Source organism: Balaenoptera acutorostrata, chromosome 6 (genome assembly GCF_949987535.1).
Source record: "Balaenoptera acutorostrata chromosome 6, mBalAcu1.1, whole genome shotgun sequence".
NCBI classification, from domain to species: domain Eukaryota; kingdom Metazoa; phylum Chordata; class Mammalia; order Artiodactyla; family Balaenopteridae; genus Balaenoptera; species Balaenoptera acutorostrata.
The window spans coordinates 29,081,513-29,100,099 of NC_080069.1; the positions used below are offsets into that span (position 1 = coordinate 29,081,513).

Here is an 18,587-nt window from a genome sequence, read left to right on the forward strand (position 1 = left end):
TAAGGCCATAATTTGGAATCCGGACACAACAGAACACAGCCATCCTGAGAAAGCCTCGAAGTTGCCTCTTTGCGGTTGGAGATGGTAATGCACTAATTGCTGTTTTTTGATCTATGGCCAGGGCTTGTGCCCCTGGGGTCAAAACAAATCCTAAATATTGAACCCACTGCTGTGAGATCTGAGCCTTTGTTGGAGAGACCTTATATCGCCTTTCTGCCAGAAAATTTAGGACCCTAATGGTATTTTGATCTGAATCTTGTTCGGTCTCACTACTTATCAATAAATCATCAACATATTGTAGCAGAGTTCCCTTCTCAAGGCTCAGTTCCCTCAGTTCCCTTGCTAACGTGTTTCCAAAAGATGGGGGCTGTCCCAAATCGCTGAGGAAGCACTGTTCACGTATATTGGGTAGCCTCCAGGGTGTCAGGGTCCCTCCATTCAAAGGCAAAAAGGTATTGAGACTCAGGATGTAGAGGAATACAGAAAAGTGCATCTTTGAGGTCCAAAACAGAGAAATACTGGGTGCTCCCTGGCACTTGGGTGAGGAAGGTGTATGTGTTTGGCACCAATGGGTGAATAGGGATGAGTGCCTCATTCACTGCTTGTAAGTCTTGCACAAACCAAAACTCCCCACTAGGCTTCTGAATGGGGAGGATCGGGGCGTTGCAAGGGGATTGGCAGGGCCTAATGAGTCTGTGTTTTAGGAACTTGCTGAGCAGCAGTTGGATTCCCCTCAGGGCCTCAGGCTTTAAAAGATCTTTTCCAGGGGTATTTTTCCCCAGGCTTTAACTTTATGTTTATTGGGGGACCAGGTTTTGCCCTTCCTGGCACTGAGGTATCCCAAACTGCAGGATCTACTTGTTCCCTGATTTCTTGGGGAATGTCTTGGGGAATATTTTGATGACCAGCAGGTGGGTCACCTGGGGCTACTAACAGATGCATTCTCTGCTTGAATTCTCTACCTCCTAAGAATATACTAGCTCTTAACTTATTTAGCAAATCTCTTCTGAGGAGGAGGACAGGGCATTCTGGCATATACAAAAAGGAGTGAATAATAATAGTGGACCTGACTCTGTGGGCAAGGGGAGATGTAAATCACCTTACCTTTGGCTGTCTATCAACTCCTGTCACAGTACAGTCTCTGTTGGAGAGGCGGGCAGCTGGCCAAGTCAGAACAGAGCAGGTGGCTCCAGTGTCTACAAGAAATTCAGTTCTCCTACCTGCCACATCGAGGTTGACCCGAGGCTCTGCTGGAGTGGTGAGGATGGATCGAGTGGGATCTGGAGCTGGGAAGGCACTCAGGCCCCATCAGTTGGTGTGCAGGAATCTCTCATTGGAGAGAATTGTAAGGACCTGGGGCCAGTCAAGTTTGCCCCTTGGGTGTCTCACAGGAAAGCGCTCAGGACATTCCCCCTTCCAGTGCCCTGCCTTCCAACAAAAGGCATACTTGTTCGAGCCCAGGCAGCTTCTTGGCAGTCTGTCCAGGCTTCTTGGCCCTCCAGCGTCCCTTCGAGATGGTGGGTGGATCAGAGCAGCCAAAAGTTGCGTTTTCTGTTTTAGCCTCTTATCCTTATTGGATTCCTCCATTAAGTCGTGGTTGTTATAGACCTTGAAAGCCTCCTCTACCAAGGTTGACAGTGGGGTTTGGGGCCCAGACTCAAGCTTTTGTAATTTTCTCCTGATAATCAGGAGTAGCCTGGGTGATAAAATTCATGGCCAATAGTGTCCTCCCTTCTGCGGACTCAGGGTCTGTACTGGTGTACTTCCTGAATGCCTCTGTCACTCGGCTCAGGAAGACTGTTGGGTTTTCATCTTTTTCCTTTGCAACTTCTCGGACCTTATCATAATTTACAGGCTTCACCATCCACCTTTTCAGTCCTTCTGATAGACAAGTAATGTAATGTCTCATCCTAGCCTGGCCTACATGATCTTCATAGTCCCCGTGTGGGTCATGTTCTGGGACTGGATCCCCACCCACCTGAAAAATTTGGCGGTGTGGATTGGTGGCCAATAGGCCATCTGAGTGTTACCTGGCCTTTCTCAGTATACGCTCCCTTTCATCTGGGGTGCAACAGTAGGCCAGAATAACCATGATGTCCTGCCAGGTGAGAGAGAACGTCAACCCCAGCCTGATAAATTCGTCCCTAAACTTGTCAGGGTCCTCTGAGAACCTGTCAAAATTCTCCTTACAAATTCCTAAGTCTCTCATTGAGAAGGGGACACGCACTCCAGTAGTGCTTCAGTTTCCATCAGCTGATTCCTGAAGGGGTAAAGGCCTTGTGGGGCAGAGGTGGGGGCTAACTTTGAACCTGATCCTGGGCGACAGGAAGTTCCACTACGAGTTACCCTGGAGGGACTAGTCTCTCCCTCCTGGGGCGACGGAGGGTATAAAGGGACATAAGGAGGCAGAGACTGGGATTGGTCAGAGGGACCCGGAGGAGCAGGTGGCTCCGGGGAAGCAGGTGAAGCTTGGTTTCCCCCCTGAGAGTCGGAGAAAGCTAGAAGGGGATCATTGAAAATGTCGGGAGTGTTTCTGATTCCCCAGGCTTTTGATTACAGGAGACCCGTAGAGCGGGGTTTTGGTAAAGGACCATGAAGGTTTATTTTGGGGGGTGGGGGCAGCCCCATGTGGTTTGTGGGATTTTAGTTCCCCGACCAGGGATCGAACACATGCCCTCAGCAGTGACAGCTCAGAATTCTAACCACTGGACCGCCAGGGAATTCCCAGGACCATGAAGGCTTGAACATAGGGAGCCTCAGTCCATTTTCCTGTCCTGCAACAGCAGAGATCCAATTGCAACACGGTATTATAAGAGACCCATTTTCAGACCATTTTTCTCCATTCCCTGACTTATACAAGGGCCAGGCAATGTTACAATAGAGTTTAAACGTTTCCCTTTTCAGCCCGTCTATTTTGAAAGTTTCCAATTTTTAAGGATACTCTCCAGAGGTGTTTCTTCTGGCTTAGAAGAGGATCATCCCATGTTGAATAACATGCAACCGAGAAAAAGTGCTCCTAGAAATGAAGTCCAGTGTCCCAGAGACATTTACCAGGAGGCTTTTGTCCTATAATGTTTCCCTATGCTGGGGGTATTCCTCGAGTTTGAGCATCTATAAAACCTAGGATGTGGGCTGCTTGGAAGTGGCCACCCAATAGGTGATCTGTAACAAGGTATGGGCTGCCAAGGCCTTGAGTGAAAGGGGTCCTAGAGGTGTAAAAAAAGGAACTCCTGGAGGAATTGGAGTTGGGTGCAATGGAAAATGCCATTGGGGTCAGGACCTAAGGGCCTACGTTGGGAGTATTCCCACAGGGGATTTTTTTTGGACATAGAATAAGGTGAGAGACTAGACAGCAGAAAAACCTAAAACCCTTTCCCCTATCTGTTTGACAGCTATGATAAAACTGGGGAGAGCCTGATGATTCCATCTGACACAGGCAACAATGAGTTTAGACAATGTTTCCCATGTAATTTAACACACCAAATGAACCCAATTAGTTTAGGATCTCTCTTTGGGAGGCTCCAGGGGCCCCATGAAGCATCCCAAAGTTAACTGGAAGTCAAAAGAATTTCAATTAGAATTTGATATTTGGGAAATCTGTCAAAAATTTCCAAAAGTTTTAAACCATCCAGTCAAATAGAATCATAGGCTGCTGTGAAACAATTATTCCTTGAGCTAAGGTGAAAAAAAAAGGATTCCAAAAGTAAATGCAGATCACTTAAAGGCACAGAAACTCACACAATCTGTTATCAAAAGGAGCATTCGAGGAAATCTTTGTTCTGTTATGAGAGAAAGAAACCAAATCCAGTCTTATATCAGCCTACTCTTGATAAAATCCGGTTACCTAATTAAATTTAATCCAACCTTAGAAAATTCCAACCACATAAAACATTCTCTTCTCAGTGTTCCTTTTCTGCAAATCTTCTGTAACTTTCTGTAGCCATATTTTGTCCCTTCTTTTTTCCATTCAGAAATAACCAGCTGTAGGACAAAATCACATTTTTCCATTTAACGAAATACATTTCCATTCCACATACCTTCTTTTCTGAAAGCACACATCTTACCTTCCTTATGTCACAATGAAATGTCTTTTACATTAGCATTCCCTGATTGGAATATCCCATAAACTCTTGGGAAGATCCCATGTATCTTCCCGAAGCACAATTTCTTTCCTTAATGTGATGTAAGATATGTGTCTAATAAACCCAAACATCCTCACTTTCCCTCTCACAAGAAAACAAAAGTAGGTAAATTTAGACCTGTTTAGCAATTGATGTTCCAATATTTCATCTTATTTGAAATGGCCTGGATACTCAATGGATTCCTATCATTTAACTTAATTTAGTTTCAAGTTACCAAAATTTGGAGGGACTGTTCTAGATGGACATTTTGAAAACATGATTATTCCCATTGAGTTTACTAAAAAGCTCTTATCCAGTCATATTTACTTAAAAGTTTAATCATATCAGGTTATTTTCCTTGCTAACAGATTTTATCACAGAAACAATACGCACTTATTGACTTCCAGTAACCCTAGGTAGGATAGAAGTATTATACTTAATGTTGATAATACAGACAGGTCTGTATTAATTAAACCCACAAGCTTAAGCCACACAAGTTAATTTTTACAAAATCAGAGAGCTCTTAGTTTTCCTGCTTGAATTTAAAAAGGTCTCTTTTTTTCCCTCAGTCTGGGGGACTACAGATGGATCAGGGAGTCCCTGAGAGTCCAGGCAGAATAGTTACATTGCAAAGGCAGAGGAGAGAGGTGCAAGCCCCTCTCTTCTTTTTTTGTTCTTTAAAATCCCACTATGTAACCCAAGGCTGGAGTCGAGTCTCAGACAATGTGGGATCCGTTTGTATTTCAGGGTTTAAGAGCTTCACCATGCCCACAATGTTAGCAGAGACTTGTAGGAGCAGTTGGACAGACAAAACTCATAAAACAAAGATACCAATGACAAAAACTTAGACACAAACAAGAAGTTTTCAGGATAAAGGGGATGGGAGTGCAGGTATAAGGACCAAGGGAGAGGTAAAGGGAGGAGGGACAGAAAAGACTGTAAAAGAGAAAGAGAAAGAGAAAGAGAGAGATTGCCATTTCAACCTGACCCTGCAGTTGTCTCTTCAGGCACCAACCTGCAAGCTTTCAGAAAGGGCCACTGAAGGAGGGTGCACCCTGTCCACTGCCCACCGGGGTGATCGAGCCTGGAAACCAGACAGTTGTATTTCATCTGTAGGAACCTAACCCACAGGTGGGACTCTCACCCATGCATACACCAGTTTATAGAAATCTGCTGTAGCGCTGCAGCAAAGGGTCCCAGGTCCCAGCCTGTCTCAGAAGTGGGGGGAAAGATAAGAGACATACAGAAAACAAATACCAAAGTGGAAAATGTAATTCCAACCATATCAATAATCACACTGAATGTGAATAGATGAAACAAAGTTAAAGACAAAGATTGATAGACCATATTTGAGAAGCAAGGTCCTTAAAATATAGTCTCTAAGAAGTGGAGGAAAGAAAGGTGGGAAGGAAGGAAGGAAGGAAAGAAGGGAAAAAGGAAAAAAAAGGAGGTAGGAGAGAAAGAAGAAATTAAAGGCATTCAACTTTAAATGGCAGAATTCGAACTTTTATTACAGAGGACATGATCCTATGTGTTAGAAAACACCAATGATCCCACCAAAACAAAATACAACAAAACAAAACAGACTAGAATGAATAAACAAGTTTAAGAAGGTCACAGGAAACATTTCTTATAAAAATAAATTTCATTTCTATATACTAAGTACAAAAATATGAAAAGGAAATTAACAAAGTGATTTCATTCACAGTAGCATGGAAAAGAATAAAATACTTAGAAATAAATTTAATAAAGAGCTGCAAGATCTGTACACTGAAAACTACAAAACATTGCTGAGAGAAATTAAAGATCTATATAAACAGAAACATTTCTTGTTCATAGATCAGGAGACTTCATATTATCAAGAAAGCAATTCTCGGACTTCCCTGGTGGTGCAGTGGTTAAGAATCCTCCTGCCAATGCAGGGGACACAGGTTCGAGCTCTGGTCCAGGAAGATCCCACATGTCGCGGAGCAACTAAGCCCATGAGGCACAACTACAAGCCAGCGCTCTAAAGACGGTGAGCCACAGCTACTGAGCCACAACTACTAAAGCCCACGTGCGTAGAGCCCATGCTCCACAACAAGAGAAGCCACCACGATGAGAAGCCTGCACGTTGCAACCAAGAGTAGCCCCCACTCACCACAACTAGAGAAAGCCCACACGCAGCAACGAAGACACAAAGCAACCAAAATTAGATAAATAAATAAATAAATAAATAAATTTTTAAGTAAAAAACAGAAAGCAATTCTCCTCAAATTGATCTATAAATTCAATGCAGTCCCTGTGAATATTCTAGCAGGCTCTTTTTGTGTAGAATTTGACAGCTGATCCTAAAATTCATATGGAAATGCAAAAGATGCAGAATAGCCTAAACAGTTTGGCAAAAGAATAAAGCTGGAGAACTTTCACCACCTGACGTCAAATTCTACTATAATATGTATTAATCTAGACAGTGGGTTTCAGGCACAAGGAAAGGAATACAGTTCAATGGCACAGAATTAAGAGTCCAGAAATAAAACAATTTTTATTATGAATTGATTTTCAACAGAGGTCCCAAGACAATTCAGTACAAGAAAGACTAACCTTTCTTTTTTTAACCAAGGAAAGGTGCAGGGATAAATGGATATCCACAGGAAAAACCCAAAGCAAAGAAACAGAAACTTGCATCACACTAGACAAAAATGAACTAAAACTTGATCACAGATCCACATGTAAGAAACAACCCCTAAAATTTCTCAAAGAAAACATAGAAGAAACTCTTCATGATCTATTAGATATAACATCAAAAACATGATCCATACAAGAAAAGATTAGTAAATTAGACTTCATCAAAATTAAAAACTTTTGCTCTTTGAGCACCACTGTTGAAAGAATGAATAAACAAGCTACAGACTTGGAGAAAATCTTGCAAATCACATATCTGATAAAGAACGGGATCTTGCCGTTTGCAACAGCATGGATGGACCGTGAGGGTATTATGTTAAGTGAAGTAAGTCAGACAAAGGCAAGTACTGTATGATTACACTTATATATGCAATCTAAAAAATAAAACAAATGAAGAAACCTAACAAAACAGAGACAGAGTTATAGATACAGAGAACAAACAGGTGCTTGCCAGACGGGAGAGTGTTGGGGGAAAGAAAGCAGTAGGTGAGGGAGATGAAGAGGTACAAAATTTCAGTTGCAAAATAAATGAGTATGAAATGTACACTGTGGGGAATATAGTCAATAATTATGTGATATATTTGTATGGTGACATATCATAACTATACTTATCATTTTGAAATGTACAGAAATAACCAATCACTATGTTGTGTAACATGAACTAACATAGCATTTCATTGTACATCAATTATACTTCAAAAACAAACAAATTCATAGGAAAAGAGATCGGATTTGTGGTTACCAGAGGCCGGAGACTGGGGGAGGGAGAATTGGTTAGCTGCAGTCAAAGGTACAAACTCCCAGTTATGCGATAAATAAGTACTAGGGATGTAATGGACAACATGATAAATATAATTAACACTGCCGTATGTTATACATGACAGTTGATAGAGTAAATCCTAAGAGTTCTCATCACAAGGAAAAATTTTTTTTCCATTTCTTTAATTTTGTATCTATGTGGGATGATGGATGTTCACTAAATTTATTCTGAAGATCATTTCATGATGCATGGAAGTCAAATCATTATGCTATACACCTTAAGCTTAAAAAAATTTAAAAAAAGAAAGAATGGACCTCAGTTAATATTAATGTCTCAGTATTGGCTCACTAGTTGCGACAAATGTGCCATCTTAATATTAGGGGAAAGTGGGTGAGGGGGACCTTGGAACTCCTTGTACTGTCTTTGCAACTTTTTCATAAATCTAAAACAAAAAGTTTATTTAAATATAAATAAATAAATAAATTTTAAAAAATGTACAGAAAATCATTGAATTGTCCCTTGTATAATAATAAGTGAACTTCATGGTATATAAATTACATCTTAGTAGAGTTGTTTAAAAGGTTATGAAGAAGGTCAGGGTGGGCTGAGGGCTGGGCTGAGGCGGGGTCAGGGCAAGGTCAGGCGGGGCCAGGCTGGGGTCAGGCGGGAGTCAGCAACCCTGGCAATGGGCACGGAGGCGTGGATCGCCCAAGGCCGAGGCCAGCCTGTGGCCCTTCTCTGGCTGCTGCTGCTGCCCGTGGCCACCCTGGAGCTGCGAGGGTCCCCGGCCACGGCCACGGCCGCCCCCGGCTGGGCTCCAGGCGCGGGCGGAGCGGTGGAGGGCAGCGCTCCGACTCCGGAAGCGCAGCGGTTGGCCCCGGGAGCCACAGGTGTGTTGGGGCCTCTGTTGAGGGCTGAAACGGCCTAAACTGCAGGGCCTGAGGGGGCCGGCTGTGACCAGGGCCTGGGTGCCCTGAGTCACTGAATTTCATCTTTTCTCTGCCCTGGCCAACAACCAGGCAGCCCAGAGACCCCCTCAACACAGGTGGGTCACCGACTCCCCACTGTGGAGCCTCTGGGTGGGAAGTGCCTCTGTGGGACTGTGGGACCTCTGTGGGACTGTGGAAGTGGGGACATAGCAGGGTCTGACCCTGAGGCTGGGTGGCTGGGTGGAGGAAAGCACCAGGACTGATGAACGAGTGGCCCTGAGTCCAGGGCCGTGGGTCTCATTCCCCTCGGTGAGGCCCTGGGAGCGGAGGCCCTAGACCAAGATGCCCGCTCTCAGGGAGCCTGGGCACACCCCCTGCCCTCCCAGGTGTGAGTCCTAGAGCCAGGGCTGTCTTCATTAGCCCACTCCCTCTTCTTTTAGAAATGTAGAATCCTGAGTCAGAGAGGGGGAGTGACTTTCCCCAGCTCACACAGCACCACAGACTGCAAATCTCCCTCCCTAAGACACCGGGGTGACACGGAGCAGGCACAGGCCCTTAGAAGCCATGATCTTGAGCAAGTAATGTTGGCAACTTCTGAGACCTTTAGTTCTTTGATCTACAAGAGTAGGCAGTGAGGTGTGCTAGTTGAGGGAAATAAGGTCTGTGACGTGCCCAGCCCTTGGCAGCCCCACTCGGGGATGTCCTTCTCCCTGCAGATGCTGCTGTGAGCTGCTGTGGCGACCCTCGGTCCCCCCTTGCCCCATCCCACCAGACCTCTGGGTCCTCATCCCCACAGGGCTTGCTCTGTCCAATTCTCAGGGGCAGCCAGTGAAAGTAGAGTCCAGGTAGCGCTGTCATTTTGGCTAGGCCACTGGACGCTTGGCCTTGGTTTTCCCATCTATGAAGTGGACAGGGCCTTCCTGGTAGTGGCATTTGGGGTACTACTAGTGTCTCTTTCGTAGGTGGCAGGGGAGTCTCCACAGTGTGCGGGAAACCCAAGGTGATGGGGAAGATCTACGGTGGCCAGGACGTGGTGGCTGGCCAGTGGCCATGGCAGGCCAGCTTGCAGTACCAGGGCTCACACGTCTGTGGAGCTGTCCTCATTAACTCTCACTGGGTCGTTTCCACTGCCCACTGCTTTCTGAAGTAAGTCCTCCTTCCAGGGTGCCAGCACAGGCACTGGCAGGGGAGGGGGATATGGGGGAAGAGGAGAAGAGGGGTGATGGGCATCCCACGTCAGCTCCTCTGGGCTTTTCTCCGGGGCAGTCTGTGGCCTTCAGATGCATGTCATTCCTGCCTTTGGCCTGTGTACCCTCCACCTGGACTGTCCTCCTTGCTCACCTGCTCAGATCCGCCTCATGCTCTGCCGTCAGCCCCTGTGCCTGTCCTTCAACACAGATGTGCCTCAGGAGAGTGGCAGTGTCCATCCTGGCTGCCATGCAGTGCGGACCGATCTCAGATCACAGCTTCTTCTTAACGTGCCCACGTTTCCAGGTGTCAGATTCTAGGCAGGGCCCTGGGACCGCATGTCTGGCCAGCAGCTGGGCAATTCTTCTTATTACTCCTGCACAGCTGTGTGCCCAGGAGTAGTCACGGCCGCTGGTGTGCGTTGTGGGGAGCCATGGTGCCAGGCCGCATAGGTGGGAACTGGGGCTCCCTGGGAGAGTGACATGGCTGCTCAGGAGTCTAATTCCCCTGGCCGTCCTGGGCCTGGCTCAGTGCCTAGGTCTGAACAGATGAGGAGGGGTCCCCAGGGAGTTGGGGCATCACAGCCCAGGTCTGGGAGCTGGAACTTTCGGAGCTTAGAGTCCTATTGGCGCCTACTCCATACGACGATCCATGCAAGCCCCTTTGTGACATCAGGGGTGGCAAGTCCCCACCTCACCCTGTCTCCATCCTGTCACAAGAGAAGGCCCAACATGGGTGAGAAGGGCAGATGCATGGGCTGGGGGTTCCGGAGAAGGGCTATGCAGAGCGAGGGGCTTGCTGGAGGGGAAGGGTTTGGGCAAGGGGAGCATGAGTGGGTCTCCAGGTGGATGAGCCGTGCAAACAGTCAGGGAGGTGGGAAGTCTCAGCACCTGCGTTCAGGGAACAAGGCAAGCTTCTGTTTCCTGCACTCATTTGCTCATTTATTTAACAAGTCTGTTGTGAGTCCTTATAACTAGGTGGAGAAGCAGCCCTTGGGCAGGAAGGTGTTTAAAGAAAGGAGAGGTCAGGGAGAGTGTGGGGCCAGAAGGCGGACTGTAGGGGGTCTTGGGAAGGGTAAAGTTAGAGCTGGGATTGAGCCAGAACTCCTCCTGTGTACAGTCAAAGACCTTCATTTGATACGCCACCAAGGATCTTTCCAGCACAAGGATTCAATGCTCCTCTGATTCTAGTGTGTGATGGAGAAGCCGTGTGTCTGAGGTTGTAAGTAGAATAGCAATTAGTCCCAAGAAAGAAGGACTCCTGAACGCTAGAAATGGGGAGATAAAAGCTGTCTAGCATCATGTGGGGTAGAGGCCTGTGGGCAGTTAGATGAGGATGCAGGGAAAGAGCTAGCCCACACGCAGAGATGACGGTGACAATGTGCCCTTCTTCCTCCAGAAAATCTCACGCCCCGGAGAACTACCGGGTTCTGTTAGGAAGCACCCAGCTGCACCAGCACACCCAGCACACCCGAGAGATGTCACTGAGCCGGATTATCATGCACCCAGACTTTGAGAAGTTACATCCCTTCGGGAGTGACATAGCCATGTTGCAGCTGCTCTTTCCTGTGAATTTCACCTCCTACATCATCCCCGCCTGCCTCCCAGTCCCTGGCATGCAGCTACCCAGTAACTCATCCTGCTGGATAACTGGCTGGGGGATGCTCAACGAGGAAAGTGAGAGGGTGTAGGAGAGTCAGGTTGAGGGCAGATGAGGGTGGGGAGGAGGAAGGGGAGAAGGACAAAGGAGGGAAGAAGGGAGGTGTGGCTCCTCCTGAGGGGTCCCCAAGCAAAGAGGCACTGGACCTTGGCCCACTAAGCGTCATTTCTAGAGGAGTGGACCATTCTAGTTCTAGTTCTGAAAGTGTGTGACTGTAAAGCTTCAGTGTTCCCTAAGTGCAAAGGTTTACACTGAAAGTCTGGGAATCTTTGACTTTTGGCATCAAGATTCTGGGTTCTTGAAGTCTTTCTGGTTCTGGATTCCAAGCTTTTAATCAACCATGGATCTGAGATGACTTGATTCAACTCAAAGGTCATGCTTGGGGCCTGGTCCATTGCAGGCCACTGACAAACAAACACCCTGATTTCCCATTGCCATAAGAGGAGCTTGGGAAAAGTGGAAGGAAAACACATGTACGACTTCTGACCTCTGAGCCTGCCTGATGAAGTTAGAATGATTATGACTTAAGAGTGTTTCACTCTCTGAACCTCACTTTGCTCTTCTCCCAACGCAGCTCAGCTATCTACTTTGGAAGCTTGTTAGGTGCACTGCATAACGCAGGAAAAAAATTATGTTTTTTAAGATTGAAAGAGGAGAAATGTAGGCAAAGACTTATGAGCCAGAGTCTTTATTAAAGAAAGGAGTATTTATGGTTGGGGGAAATGCTTATGGTGCAAAATTAAGGGGAAAAAGAATATATATTTTAATTATTTGTAGGGTCATCATTTGGTACCGTGTTTCTCAACAGAGGTGCTACAGGCATTTTGAACAGACCCTGTCTTCCTTGGGTGGGAAGTGCCAGCATCCCTGGCCCTTGCCTACTAGTATGTCATGAACACTCCCTAATCATAGGGCAAACAACCAGGTTCCCAGCATTCTCACACCACATACACACCACATACACACCACACATACACCACACTTCACACACACACACACACACACACACACACACACACACACACACACACACAGACTGTCCCTCCTTGAGGACAGAAACCCTGTCTTTCTTGTTTTAATATCCCAGCCTGTGGCCCGGGCAGGGCCAGGCACCTTGTAGGTACCCCACTGCTGCCACCCTGGTCCTATAGACCATAATTGCTTGCCTGTACCTCCAGACTGGTCTCTGAGATCCCACCCTGTGTGCTATACTTTAGTCTCCACATAGCTGTCTGAGTGTTTTCTTTAAAGCAGGAGTCATGCCAGTTCCCTGCTCATTACCCTCAGTGCCTTCTCATTTATACCTAGAAAAAAGTCGTAACTCCCTGCCTTGGCTCTCAGGCCCTGTGTAATGTTGGCCCCAATTCCTCTCTGCTCATCTCCTACTACATCCCTCACCCACACCATCCCAGCCAGCAGGCCTCCTTCCTGCTTGAAAACGCCAAGGCCATCGCCACCTCAGGGCCTTCACCTTGGCTGCCTCCCTGGCCTCACTCGCTCTCCCTGCTAACCTTGGCATGACTCACTTCTTTACATGTACAACTCAGCTGCTCCTCTGAGGAGTTTTACTTGATCATATGAGCTAAAAGAGGCAACCTCTAATAGCATATGTCCCTGTTTTATTTCCTTTACACCACTTATTAGATCTAAAACAATTCTACTTATTTACTTCATTTACCCTGTTGATACAAAAAGCTCAGCTTCCCTGTACACCAGTGCTAAATAGAATCTTGGAGACAGAGTTTTGGGTGAAGTAGAAAAGGATAGCTTTATTACTTTGCCAGGCAAACGGGGACACAGTGGGCTCCTGCCTCGAAAAACTGTGTCTCTGCTTGGAGAGGATAGTGAGAAGTTTCATAGTAATGGTTCAAAGAGGGCATGATCAGCTCTTGGACGTTCTGCTGATGAGGTGGGGGTGAGGTAAGTAAGAGTCAGCATCATCAACCTTCAGGTTCCAACTGGTCTGGGGTCTACATGCTTGTGGGCAGCATACCATAGTTAATCATTAACTTCTCCCACCTGGAGGGGGTTTCAGTATCTGCAAAACAGCTCAAAGAAATTGTTTTGTATATCCATTGTTGGGGAGCCAGGACCTTGCCCCAAGGCTGCACTGTGTTTCTCTTGACTGTTTCTCCCTGGTCTCGCATCCCCTCCCTTCCCTGATTAACAACTGCTTGAATCTGCCCGTTGGAACTCAGAGAAGGTCATGGAGGCTGAATGAAGTCTATTTCCTGTAATCAAAGAAATGGGGGACACAGAAAGCCTTTGTGCCCAGGAGCCCCTCAGGGCCCTGCTCGGTATCCCTGTCTCCCCCAACTAAGAATGTTCCTGTGTATCATTAGTGTCTAAAAGATACTGAACACAAGGACAGAGGAATAAATGAGTGATTGGATGAGAGGGTGGATGGGTGAAGGGTAGGTGGGAGGATGAGTGGGTGGAAGGAAAGATGGGTGGGTGGGTGAAAGGATGGTAGGCAGAGATAGTTGGAGTGAGTGGAGATGGATCAAAAGATGGGTAAATGGGCAAATGGATGGAAGCGTGAGGGGATGAATGGGACATGAGGAAAGAGGAAAGATAGGTAGATGGATAGAGGAATTGGTGGATGGATGGAAAGGTTAATGATAGACAAATGGAGAGCGGATGGGATGGTCTGTGAAAGGGTAGGTAGGTTGGTGAATGGTTGCTAAGCACCACTGAGTGGCATGTGTTGGTGGGATTTGCCTTTTTCCTTTGTAGAATAGGAGAGGTGTGGTCTATTGCTATGAGGGAGGTGGAGGGAATAGGATGAGTTTGGAAAAGTTTGAGAAAAGGGGGAGGGCTTACTAGGCATAGGTAGAAGACTGAAACAGTGCTGAAGGCTCAACTGTGCTGAGAAAAGTCCATGTTGAAGTGGTGAACAGTAAGGCAGAGTAGCCTGTAGCTAAGCCACAGCACCCTTCACTGATTTCCTCCTTATCCTCGCAGCGCCTCTGCCCGAACCCTTCCATCTCCAGGAGGGTAAGGTGGGCTTCACTGAGAACAAGTTTTGTAATATATTTTACGGACTTAGAAAAGGCAAGAACTTCTCCGTGCATGAGGACATGCTGTGTGCTGGGGACTTCTCGACAGGAAAGGCCATCTGCCAAGTGAGTAAGGTCATTTCTGTTCTTCCCTTGCCTGTTCTCAGGGCCTCAGTTTCCCTAGGGGAGAGGCTGTGTTGCCTCTACTGTCTTTGTGGAGACCCCTGGGACTTCCCATTTCCTCCCTCCACATGTCTTCCTGGGCTCAATTCCTTGGCAGTGTCCCCCAGGATAGCCCCTTCCTAAGCCCCTTGCACATAAGGGCATCTACTGGCAGCACCCTCAAACAGCATCTTTTTATGAGGCATACCTTAAAGTTTTTATTTAAGTATAACATACATACAAAAGAATCTATTCATGCTGTTTTCGTAAGTTGGATGAACTTTCACATAGTTACGCAACAGATGACCAATACCCCAGAGGTCCCGCTCACACCTCCTTCCTATCACCAACACCCAACAGAAACCGCCATCTTCACTTTTGATAACTTAGATTAGATTCTGAATATTCCATAAATAGAATTTATTTCCAGTTGTCAGTCTTTCGTGTCTTTATATTTGTGAGATTCATCCAAACTGTTAAATGTAGTTATAGTTTGTTGAGTCTCATTGCTCTACAGGACTCTATTGTGTGAATTGAATTCTATGATCAGTTCTACTCTTGATGGGTATTTTAGAGGTTTCCAAGTTTTTCATTTCATTTCACTTCCAAATATTTTATCTTCTATTTCACAGAAATCCTTGAGTAGAATTGTTGAATTAAAAGGTATGTGTATATTCAGCTTTGGCAGATATTTCCTAACAACATCTCCAAAGTGGTTGCACTTCATTCCAGCAGTGGATGCGAGTTTAATATTTATTTATTTTATTTATTTATTTTCCTTATTTTTTTTGGCTGTGTCGTGTCTTAGTTGCACCACAAGGGATCTTTGCTGAGGCATGCGGGATCTTTCGTTATGGTGCGCGGTCTCCTCCGGTTTCTCTCTGGTTGTGGTTCTCAGGCTTCTCTCTAGTTGTCGTGTGTGGGTTTTCTCTCTCTAGCTGTTGTGCGTGGGGCTCCGGAGTGCATGGGCTCTGTAGTTGTGGCATGCAGGTTCTCTTGAGGCGCACGAGCTCATTAGTTGCAGCACGCTGGCTTAGTTGCCCCGCGGCATTTGGGATCTTAGTTCCTCAACCAGGGATTGAACCCGCGTCCCCTGCATTGGAAGGCAGATTTTTTACCACTGGATCACCAGGGAAGTCCTGGATGAGAGTTTATATCCTCGCCAACACTTTGCACTTTCCATCTTTTCTCATTTTGATAGCTTATGGTGGTTTGCATGTCCCTGATGACAAGTTAAATGTACTCTCATATGTTTATTGTCATTGGATATCTTCTCTAAAGTTTCCCTTCAAGATTTTCCCCCCTCTCACTTTTCTGTTGGGTTGTCTTCTTTTCCTTTAGGGACTCTTTGTGTATTTTTACATATTACAGGTATGAGTCCACTGTTGGATATTTGAATTGTAAACATTTCTTTCCTCTCTCTGTAATGCCCAATTTTAGAGGTGGGCAAACAGGTCCGGAGGGGGAAAGTAGCTACCCTAAAATAAGGCAGCACAACCTGGTCCCCCGTATTCTGACTCCAAGCCTAACCTGACCTCCACCATATCCGCCTCAGGGCCCAGCCTCCCAAGCTGGCATCATGTGCGGAGCTCTTACATAGATGGCATTGTGGAGTGGAGGGGAGAGTATTAGGGTTCTGGAGTTAGAGACACTGCTCTGCCCTGAAGGTCTTTTCACTTTCTGAGCCCATGTCCTCATTTATACTGTAGGATTCTGAGGCCTCCTTCATGGGATTGTCGAAAGGATGGTGTAGTGGGTTGGATAGTGTCCCCTACATTTGTAACCATCTGGAATCTCAGAAAGTGACCTGATTTGGAAATAGGTCTTTGCAGATGTGATTAGCTAAGAATCTCGAGATGAAACCATTTTGAGTTTAGAGTGGGCTGAGGGATAGACAGAGAGGTACTTGATTTCAGACTTCTGGTTTCCAGAACTGTGAGAAGAGAAATTTCTGTTGTTTTTATAGTGACCCAGTTTGTGGTAATATGCTTTGGCACCCCAGGAAATGCACACAGGAGGGATGGGATGCGCCTGGTCCTTGAGAAGGCCTCACGGACAGCTGTTTTCACGGCAGCCCAGTGGAGCTGCTGAGCCAGAGGGAAGAAGCTCGGCCACCTGCCCTCCTGGTAGGAGGTAGACCCAGCTTTCTTGGTTCCCAGTGCACAACCCATGGCTGGCTGGCTTGAGCCGTTGTTCTCACAGAGTCAGCTGCACCTGCAGGTGAAATAAAGGGCTGAGTCCCCCGAAGCCCCATCTGGCTGTCACCGTAGACCTCCCTACCAGCCTGCAGAGGTCATGGCCATGGAGTTCAGGGCCGGAGCCCTTTGTCTGCTTGCCTGCTGGACATCCATTCTGCCTCCTGACCCCACCCCCTCTCGTTTCTCCCCAGGCTGAGGACACCATTGAGCTGGCCACCCAGGAGCCCCAGCACATGGCCCCTCCTGCCCCCCTTAGCCTTTCAGTCACCACAGCCTGTCTGAGAAGTTCCATCTAGATTCATCTTCTGTCACATGCCTGCTCTGGTCCCCAACCTCCAACCGGGGCTGTCTTCTCTCACTGAAGTGCCCTCCCCCAGCACAGGACACCCAGAAACTAGTCTCAGGAGAGACAGACCCCAGGAGCACTCAGTGCTCAGACTGTGGGGCAGGACAGACCTGGGTCCAGTCTTCAGTCTGTAATTTAGTGATTATGACCTTAGATAACCCGTGAAATGGGGTTGCTAACGGCCTCCACTTAATAAGGTCCTTATAGAAGATTCAGTACTGTGCCTGGCATTCAGTAGGTGCTTAACACCTGCTGGCTTTCAATCTCCTGGCCTGGTCTGCCTCCCTCTATCTGGATTGTACCTGTTCTTCTGGGCCTGTCTTAGACCTGTCCTCTCACCCAAGGTAGAATTCATTGCTCTGGTCCTGCCCAACACACACACACACACACACACACACACACACACACATACTGTTTGCTGCGTGTCTTCAGTAGTGCAAAGTGCAGCTCACTTTGCGTGGGATACATTAGTGTTGGGCCTTCCTCTGCCTTCTGAGAACTCCCCAGGGGCTAGGAGGCTATTGGAGCCCTTCCCATCTCCCTCGGACTGGCCCAGAATCCATCATAATATAGACAACCACATGGCTCATCTGCATGAATCCCTGAGGCCTGGAGTGGACAGGGACCAGGCCTTCCCCTGGCCTTGAACACTGTGGGGAGGGCCAAGGGCACCCCAGCTAGGGGGCACAGAGGGGAAGAGCTGAGGTGATGATGGCACATTCCCAACCTCCAAGAAGACCCCGTGTATGACTTTCTTGGGTCTGCGGTGACAAATCACCTCAAAGTGGGTGGCTAAAACAACAGAACTTTATTCTCTTACATTTCTGGAGGTCAAAAGTCTAAAGTCAAGGTGTTGGCCAGGCTGGTTCCTTCCGGAGACTCTAGGGGAGAATGTTTTCTTGCTTTTGCTAGCTTTTTCGAGGCCGCCAGCATTCCTTGGCTCATGGCCCCTTCCTCTGACCCCAAAGCACATTGCTCCTACCTCTGCTTCTGTCATCACATCTCCTCCTCTGACTCTGACCTCCTGCCTCCCTCTTTCCTCATGAGAATCTTTCTGATTACATTGGGTCCACCCAGATAATCCAGGATAGTCTTCCTATTTCAAGATGCTCAACTCCATCACAGCTGCAGAGTCCCTTTTGCCACGTAAGGTAACATAGCCAAAGGGTCCAGTGATGAGGATGGGCATCTTTGAGGGTTATTTTTGGCCAGCTACACCATGTACCCTTCTCTCTCCTTCAAGCTGCCATTTCCCCCACCCCCTCCTCAGCTGGAGATCTTCTCATTTCACTGAGAACGCCAAAGCAATCAGTCAGCCTAGAGCCCATTCATCTTGCCAGCCCCACCCTAGCATCTTCCATCTCTCCTGAGCCTCATGGCCCATCCCAGCCAGTCTGTCCTGGAGCTCTGGGTGCCCAAAGGCTCTCCTGCTAGGTGTGGTGGTACCTCAGTGGTAGAGCTCCAGCCAGAGGGATGGCCAGAAGCAGGGAGTGCGGCAATGCCTAGACAGGTGTGGACGCTGGGAAGACACTTTCTTGAGGCCTCCCATGATCATCTTGGG

General features: G+C 47.2%; 1 protein-coding gene across 1 annotated transcript; it reads left to right on the forward strand.

Annotated features, from left to right (window-relative positions):
• The first annotated feature begins 2,090 nt into the window (after positions 1-2,090).
• Positions 2,091-16,976, forward strand: LOC130708409 (putative serine protease 47). Its single transcript, XM_057548385.1, has 6 exons — positions 2,091-2,105; positions 8,177-8,435; positions 9,437-9,620; positions 11,061-11,338; positions 14,286-14,446; positions 16,872-16,976. The coding sequence occupies exons 1-6, from the start codon at positions 2,091-2,093 to the stop codon at positions 16,974-16,976; spliced, it is 1,002 nt and encodes a 333-aa protein (XP_057404368.1).
• Positions 16,977-18,587: the final 1,611 nt, after the last annotated feature.

Bases quoted from the DNA above. Each gene is read 5' to 3' on its own strand.
- LOC130708409 (XM_057548385.1), top strand. The intron at 8,436-9,436 runs GTGTGTTGGGGC...TCTCTTTCGTAG, and splicing joins GTTGGCCCCGGGAGCCACAG to GTGGCAGGGGAGTCTCCACA. The intron at 14,447-16,871 runs GTGAGTAAGGTC...GTTTCTCCCCAG, and splicing joins CAGGAAAGGCCATCTGCCAA to GCTGAGGACACCATTGAGCT.